The sequence below is a fragment of the Haliaeetus leucocephalus genome, unplaced genomic scaffold, assembly GCF_000737465.1.
Source record: "Haliaeetus leucocephalus isolate CR32 unplaced genomic scaffold, Haliaeetus_leucocephalus-4.0 Scaffold932, whole genome shotgun sequence".
NCBI classification, from domain to species: Eukaryota; Metazoa; Chordata; class Aves; order Accipitriformes; family Accipitridae; genus Haliaeetus; species Haliaeetus leucocephalus.
In genome coordinates this window covers 3,598,067-3,606,464 of record NW_010973368.1, presented here as the reverse complement: position 1 = coordinate 3,606,464, position 8,398 = coordinate 3,598,067, and the positions used below count along the sequence as shown (strand labels likewise).

The following is an 8,398-nucleotide window of genomic DNA, read 5'->3' as shown; positions in this document are numbered from 1 at the left end:
GGACAGGCGTGGGGACGGGGCTGCGGGCAGGGACGGGCTGTGGTGCCTCAGGAGGGTCCTGTGGAACCGTAGCTAAGATGTCTTCCACAGCCCCGTGCGGGGCCGGGTGGCAGGCAGACGGTTGGGTTATGCCTTGTGTCCCGGTGGTCAGTACCTTTGCACAGCCCTGCCTGTCCACAAGCTGTGCTGCCGCCAGCACAAGCGGGCACAGGGGCTTCCACATTACGAGTTATGTTACCTACGGTTCCTGGTGCGTACGCGGACCTGCGTATTGCCACAGGGTGCTGTTCTGTGACGCTTTTCATTGAAGCCACTCCGGATTGCTGCAGGGCAGCTGTACCAGTGGTCTTCCTGCTCACCTTGACAAAGCATGGGGTCGGGCTTCAGTAGGATGATATGGCTGCAGGCGTCCGCCAGTGGGATGTTGCATGGTTAGAAATGGGCAAGGCGGTCATCTCACCGTGGCAAACAGGCAAATGAGTCCACAAGTAAGCCCTGTTCCTCAGATGTGGTCTGTATGTTGAAAACATTTGAGGATACCCCAGCCAGCTGCTTTTTGCTGCCTGCTTCCAGGTGGGGAACCATGGGTGGAAGAAAACGCAAGGAACCCATTTGCAGAATCTGAGAATTAGCTTGGGATAGTCATCAAAGGCTGTCTGGCAGCCAGGCTTCTCTCAAGGAGCCAAGTCCAGGTTATAGGCATGCCCTTAATTTAGCCATTGCTTGCTTAATAATATATGAATGGTAAACTGCAACCTCCAAAATAGTCTCCTAATATAAATTCGCAATGAACGTCCTTGGGATCATTTTCAAAGAAAAGAGGTAGAATAAAAATCAACAGGGGATGGTCTCTGAGGCTTTGAGGCTGTGCTGCCTGCTTTAATAAAAGGTAGCTGAGCCAGAAAGGCTCTCTGCCAGGGATTTCTCCGCGATCTGTCTGTCGAGGGCTAATATCCTTGAACATGACCACCTGATGTCAACTGCTTTTAACCACGGCCTCCTGCCGCCCAAATGAATACACCAAACATCACCATGTTCAGTAAGCATGTGGCATCAAAGCAGACGAAGCCCCGAGAGTGGCACGTGTGGCTAGCCTTTGTCCACCCACCCCACAGCTCCTGCACAAAATGTCTCACAACCACGTGTGCTCCTGGGGCAGGTAGGTTTGTCCTGGAGCTGGGGTCAAAGTGTGCTCAGCTGACAGCGGTGCTGGCTCTGCCCGCTGCAGCAGTGTCTCTAAAGCACCCTGCGTTAAGCAAGGGACTCAGTGTTGCTGCTTTTCCTGTGTTGCTGCATTTCCTGGCCACGTCCTACACTGCAGACCTTCAGGCCAGCCGAAATGCCTCTGTGTCCCCATGGTGGGGGATGTTGGAAATGCCTGGGCACTTTCTGTGGGAGCTGGGCAGCACCTGGAGCTCCGGGTCGGCTCCCTCCTTCCCTGCAGCACTGCCTCTAGCCCAGTGTATTTGCATCATCTCACCAACGGTTCACCACCCTGGGTCCTAGATGGGGTTTCCAGGCCAAACTGTAGGGGGAAACTGCTCATCTGGCCCTCTGCCCACCTGGGCACCAGCCCTTGCCTGTCCGACCCCAGGGGCTATGAGCCTGGGAGACGGCTGAGCAGCAGGGAAGGTGGCTGGACCCCACGCTGGACCTGACCTCCTGGACATCCATCTGCATATTCAGATGTCGTTCCCAGCCGGTTGGCTGCCTCCGGCCTCCCCACTCCCTCTTTAAAGGACCTGAGCGCAGCGGGAGGACGTGCCGGCACTGCCTCTGCGGCATCCAGTGGCCCCCGGACGCCTGCCCTCAGGCACTGCGCTCCCTGCGCCCCTGGAGCCAAGGTGAGTGGGGCAGAGAGGTGCCAGTGGCTTGGGCTGGGGACTGCTTGCTGAAGACAGAGGGGTGCAGTGGCTGGGGAAGGCTCTGGGGGGATTTGCAGTGCTGGAGGGGCGGGAGGCTGCTCCGTGTACGGCTCTCCTACGGAGGAGCACCTGGGGAGCCCACATGGGGTGGCTCCCATTTTGGAGAGGACACGCTTGCCTTCTCTTCTGAGCATCTTCGCTTTGTTCCTCGGTCTTTTTCTTCAGGTAAGAGGAGCCTCAGCTGCTTTTTGGTGTTTTGGAAGGTGATACTGGTGAGGGCTGGTAGTAAGAGTAGGAACCGAAGCATGCATCTGCTAACTCAGCGGGGAAAGGGCTGCATCAGCAGGAGCATTTTGCTTGGGGCAGCACCTCCCAGCCCTGCGGCGCTGGGGAGGCTGCAGGGGGGAGCTGAGGCCACCCACGGCAGGCTGCCATGCCCTGGGACCACGGGCTCTGCTCCCACTTTCCAAATCTCCAGCAGAAGGATGGTGGTGCTGGAAGCCTTAGGCAAGTGGAGGGGTTCTTGCCAGCTCTGAGTCGATCTGCTTATGAAGGTTGTATCACCCCATGTTTCTGGGGCTGGGAAGCCTCAGCATAGGGGACAGTGCTGTTGAACACAGAGGAGGTGAGAAATTGTGACCAAGTGCCAAAAGAAGGTGTTTCTGTGACAAACCGAGTGAGGTATCAGGACCGACTGTCTTGTGCCCATGCCATGCGGAAAGGCTTAAGGGTGGATGAAATTTATGACTGCATTGCGTTTGCTGTGTGGCTTTGTTGGAAGCGACTGGCAGGCTAAGAGGCAGCCGCAGGTGACGGTGAAGCTTGTTATACAAGGGCGAGGGGTGTTGCTGAGAGCTGCCGGCACCCCAGCCTCGCGTTGGCCATGGGTAAACTGAGCAGTTTGAATGCCCCCATGACAGACTGTTAGCAAAACAAAACCCTAATGGTCAGGAGGGGTGGGGAGACAATATGGGAGAGCAACAAGTGGTGTTGGACAACCCAGAAAATACTTTTGTCAAGACTAGAGCTCTGCAAAAGGTAGAGCTCTCCCAGATACCTGCTTGGAATACAGGGCTGTTCGAAGAAAGGCAACCTGCTAAAAAACAGTGAGAAAAAAAACATTTTCTACACTGCTCATTAGCTTGGGGGACTTGCTGTGGAGCAGTCACAGGGACAGGAGACTGACAGTATTGAAAATGATCAGATACTTCTGGGTATAGCAAAAGAATCTCGCGCACTTTAAAGGTGTCTGGAAAAGACATAAACTGTCCTACTTCAGGGATGCAAAGCTACTGCTAATGAATGTGGATGAGGAAGAAGCACTCCACAGGGATGGTTCCTCTAATTGCCTAGGATAGGAGCTTTTGTACCTTCTTTTGCAAAGCTGTCCGAGTGAGCGAACAAGTGGAGGGGGCAGATCCCTGCCTGGAGTCAGCATGACAATTTTAAGCCCAGGGCTGCTGGCTCAGTAGTTTTTCTCTTCCCTGGTAATCCCCATCCCTTTTATTCAGTGTTTTGCCAAATGCTTAGGAGCCCCGTACTGTTAGCCTGAACAACCCGGTGTGTCCCGCTCGCAGCAGGTCACGTCACACTTTCACCCTCGCTGTGCCCCTTTCCACCAGCCTGTTTGTGCCGCCCTGGCCCCACAGCACTGCCGCCCATCACCGTGCCCTTGGGGCTGTGGTGGCAGGTGCTGGGTGCCAGCAGAAGCACGCAGCGGCCATGTCCTGGCCTAGCCGCTATGTGCTGTGAATGTCTTCACCAGGGATGTAGCTGTCATCCCCATGCTCTGTGAGCACCTGGGAGCACCCAAAACCACCTTTGCCCAGGCGTGGGTGGCAGAGGGCTCCATCTGTTGCTCACCACCCTTGTACGTGAGTCCACGGAGCCCAGAGGGGAGTTTCCCCAAATGCCTCTGGTGCGGGCGCAGCTGGTGGTGTGAGAAGTCCGTGCTGCCGGGCGCATCCAGGGCCCAAACCGTGTGAAATGTACTCTGGGCACTGTGAAAGCCTGGCTGGTAGGTGGGAGCTGTGACAGTGTCCAGGGCATTGCTGCTGTCATGCAACACCCGACGGCCTGCTCATGGGTTTTGCAGCGCCTGGAGGTTTCTGCCTGGGTCATTCCCTGGTCAAATAGATTTTGCAGGGGAGCAGGGATGCCCTGGAAATCTGGGAGGAAAAATCTCTGGTCATGTGCATGGAGAGCTGTTGTATGAAGTTCCCGCCCACTGATGTTTCTTGCTCTTTCTCCAGCTCCACACCACTAGCAGGCTGAAACATCAAACACCTGGGAAGCCGGCCAATCTGTCACTGGAAATGATCCCCAATCAGCTGAGGGTCAGCTCTCCAGTGTCTAGGCAGGAACAAGAGACGCTGGATGGCAGGACTGGCTCTGAGCAGGACAGAGACCGTGTCACTTCAGGGCACAGCCAGGAGCTAAAGTTGGAGCCCTGTTTCCAGACTGACTCTCTCTTGCCTTCCCCCAGTGTGTCCCTGATATCACAGCTCCTCAGCCACCCAATGGCTGGCAGGAGCCTGGATCCCACCATCATTTTCCCTTCCTCTCAGGCAGTGGCCCTGCCTCAGGACTACAAGTGTGGTGCATCTCCTGGAGAAGGAGCGCAAACTGTGGCTTTCCCCAGGACCCGTGCCCCGGCTCCTGTGCCCTGTGCTGCTGGCAGGGATCAGCTCTCTGACCAGCACCTACAGGACCAGCTCTCCAGGCAGCACCTACGAGCCAAACGGGCCAGGGTGGAGAGCATCATCCAAGGCATGAGCCTCCTACCAACCCCTCAGGCATTTGGCACCAGCCTGGAGGCAGCTTTTGGGCATGAGAGGGAGAGGGGCGGTGAGATGCCCCGGGAGAGTAAGAGGAAGCCGAGGGTTCCCCAGCAGGCCACAGGAGCAGCCGGGCAAGTGGCCCCCATGGCAGGCAGCCCTCAGCATGAGGGCTGCCAGGAGCTGAAGGAGCAGCTCTGCTTTTTAGAGCAGCAACTGAGGCGGCTTCAGGAGAAGTTCTCCCAGGTCTGCGACTCTGGGGACACTGCCCAAACCCAGGAAAGTGCTGAGAAAGTGCATCCACTGCCTGAAAAGCCTGGAGACGGACCAGACGAGGGCAGCGCCACTGCCACCAGCGACGCACGCAAAGCACCTCTCTGGAAGAGTGTCCTGGAGGTGCGTGGTCTGGAGGAGGAGGAGGACAGCGGCGACACAGGTGGCCTGCCCTCAGCAGCGAGGGTCCTCTCGCAGGCGCTGAAGCACGAGCTGGCCGGGGTGACGTCGCAGGTGGTGGACTCTGTCCTGAAGACTGTCTGGCCGAAGGCAGCCAACCACCTTCTGCAGCAGCACCGCAGCCTCCCAGTGCCAGGGCCTGGTGTGAGGAGAGAGTATTTTGCTGCTGGGAAATGCAGAAAGCCACTTGCTAAGCCATCTCCCAGGAATGCACCAGGCTCCCTGGGCTCACCTCAGGCTGAGGCCCTGTCAGGAGCTTTGGGGAAGAGCCTGGGCTCTCATGCTGGCTCCTTCGGTTCAAAGGGGGTCAGAAAACCCTCTCAGGTACCCAGCATGGGTTATTCGCTGGTCTCGGCTGCCCCAGTCCAGGACAGCCAGCTGCTGAGCCAGCTGCTGGGCTATGGCCAGCACAGCCTCTGGGGCAGTAGCTCTCGTGGGAGCCCCTCTGCTCTGGAGAGGGGTCCTCTGGAGCCCCTCGACTTGCACTGGGGAACTGTCAAACTGAGGTCATCGGTCGTGAGACAGCAGCAGCAGCATCCCCTGCCCCTGAGCCCTGCTGACATGGAGAGCCTGGCGCGGCTGCCGGCTGGCAGGGATGGCTGCGGGGAGCTGCAGGCTGCGATGGATGGTGTGCCCTTCGCCTCCACCCATGTATCCTTTGAGGGTAGCTGGAGAGGTCCCTGGGCTCAGCTGGAGCTAGAGAGGTCCCTGGGCTTGGACATGCTCCCCTTATCCTCCAAAGCCACAGGTCGGCACAGCCCCTGCTGGTCTCCCCAGGGCCATGGTCCCTGCTGCTCCACAGGGGGCTAAAAAGGGGTGGGCAGGAAAGGGGTCCTGAGTCATGGAAGGGCACTGCTGCTCCTCAGGGTTGGTTAGATGCTGTAGCATAGCTGGGGGTAGGAGTCAGGAGCTCCCAAGCCTGCTCTTAGGCCATCCCGGTGGTCCCGTCATCCTATGCCAGGAACAGGTGTCTCATGGAAATCCCCATTCCCACCATCCTGGGAAGTGCCATGGGGAGCAGCAGCCTCCCTGGGGATGCCAAAGGGAAAAGTCAGTGGCTGCCCAGCCAGGGATGAACCCCCTCCACCCTGCTGCCAGGCCATGGGGAGGGGTTATTTTGGGCACCAGGGCCAGTGCTCAGGGATATGCCGAGCCAGTTGGGCTGCTGTGTGCAGGCTTTCCTTGACCCCAAGGCAGATGCAGGAGGCGCTGACCCCCGGCCACCTGAAGAAGGCCAAGCTGATGTTTTTCTTCACCCGCTACCCTAGCTCCACTCTGCTGAAGACCTACTTCCTTGACGTGCAGGTAAAACAGCAGCACCAAATGCTGGTGCCAGGCAGGGCTCCCACGCATTGTGGGACCCAGCCCACCTCGCTGGGGAACTGCAGGGAAAAGGATGCTCTTGTGTCCCCCCACCTCGCTGGCAGGAGAGGGGGGATGGCACCCACTTCAGCACGGGCTGCCCTGGAGCGGGTGCTCAAGGCCATGGCAGACCTGGGCTGCCAGGTCTTTGCTTTGTGCAGTCGAGGTATTGGGATTAAAGCTCAACACGAGTGTGCCTCCCCACTGCAGGGTGGCTGGGATCTGACTCTCAGCGGGGAGAGGCACTGCGGAAACCCCCATGTCATGGTCCTGGATGGTGCTTTTGCACCCCTGGGGTAGGGATGGGTTTGGGGCCAGGCTAGCGATGCTTGGCTGGGCTTGTGGGGGTTCATGGGCAAGTAGGCTCCAAGCTGGTGTAATGCCTATCCTCTGGCTCTCCCTGCCCTGGCAGTTCAGCCGCTGCATCACCTCCCAGCTCATCAAGTGGTTCAGCAACTTCCGCGAGTTTTACTACATCCAGGTGGAGAAGTTTGCCCGGCAGGCCCTGGTGGAGGGCGTTGTGGATGCTGGCACCCTCCGGGTCTCCCGGGACTCAGAGCTTTTCCGTGCCCTCAACATGCACTATAACAAGGGGAACGACTTTGAGGTGAGGAGGGGGGAGCCAGGGAACAGGGGCGGCAGGGCGAGAGGGAGCCAGGGACATGGTGGTGCCATGGGCTGATGCCTGTCTCGCCACAGGTGCCAGGGCGGTTCCTGGAGGTGGCCAGCCTGACGCTCCGGGAGTTCTTCAGTGCCATCAGGGCGGGCAAGGATGCTGACCCCTCCTGGAAGAAACCCATTTACAAAATCATTTCCAAACTGGACAGCAACATCCCTGAAGGGTTCAAAGCTGCTGCCTGCTCCCAGGAACTGCTCCGCAGCTGACACTGTGAAAGCAGCCCTGGGTCCTGTGTGCAGCCACCATGTGCTAAGCACCTCACCGGCACTCTGTACAGCATCCGTTATTCTGAGTATTTTCTCTCTGGCCTGTAAGACAGTTCCTTGGATGAGGTCTGTCACTTGCCTCAGGTGCTGGGATTTTATGCTGTGTGGTTTTTTTTCCCCTGCTCAAAGCTGGTGGGGTCCTATCAGAGACCCTTGGAGGCGAGGGATAGAGCCATGAGGTTGGAGCCTGGGAAATCGCCCTGCCCCAATTATCCCTGTGACCCTGGCTGAGCTGCCTTCCTTCTCTTCCCCAGAGGGCCACAGATCAGGGCAAACAGCCTTTCTGTTTATAAAGCAGGCAGAGGTTCTAGCAGCGGGCAAAGTTTTCTTGGCACAGCAGACCAGTGGATGTGCCTGGTCCAACAGCATCCCTCAGTTTCTGTCCAGATACAACACACTGGTGTCCAAAGAAAACAGCTGGTGAATTCCAGCATTTCAAGCACCCCACGGGGATAGCTGACCCTGTCTGGGAGATGTAAAACCAGTGTTTGTTGCAGCCAGCATGAACAACACTCCCCCCTGCCTCCCCTGTGCTGTTGGCAAGAGCCCCCCACGCAGCTGTGCACTGTGGCGAAGCAGGTGACTGTGCGCTGGTGGAAGCAGCCCAGGAGCAACTGCTCACCAGCAGTGCTACCCATAATGCTGGAGGAGAGCAGAGTGCACAGGTAGCACCGCTCGGCCCCTCAACCAGCCCCCATCAGCCCATCACCTGGGAGGAGAGTGCCATGTTAAACACCCACCCGCATCCCCTTACATCATGCTTCCACTGGCAAAACTGCCTCAAACATCTCGTCTCCGCAACCTGCCCATGGTGAAAGAGGAGCACATTATTTGGGACCTGTCAGTCCCTGTGGGTTTTAACATAAGCTGGTGAGGAGCTGGGCCCTGAGGTCTGCAGCCCCATTGCTGTAGGGATGTAAAACCCAAGGAGGTTTCTTTTCCCTGTGACCAGGATTCAGTGGCCACTTTTCCACCCGATGGCGAGTGGCAAAGCGT

At 57.9% G+C, this 8,398-nt stretch overlaps 1 protein-coding gene across 1 annotated transcript; it reads left to right on the top strand.

The window, feature by feature from the left end:
• Positions 1 to 1,011: 1,011 nt before the first annotated feature.
• PROX2 (prospero homeobox 2) lies at positions 1,012 to 7,342 on the top strand. The gene is made up of 7 exons (XM_010583999.1): positions 1,012 to 1,039; positions 1,740 to 1,844; positions 2,091 to 2,137; positions 4,118 to 5,746; positions 6,293 to 6,400; positions 6,870 to 7,064; positions 7,157 to 7,342. Exons 1-7 carry the CDS (start codon positions 1,012 to 1,014, stop codon positions 7,340 to 7,342), a joined length of 2,298 nt encoding a protein of 765 aa, XP_010582301.1.
• The last annotated feature ends 1,056 nt before the right edge of the window (positions 7,343 to 8,398 follow it).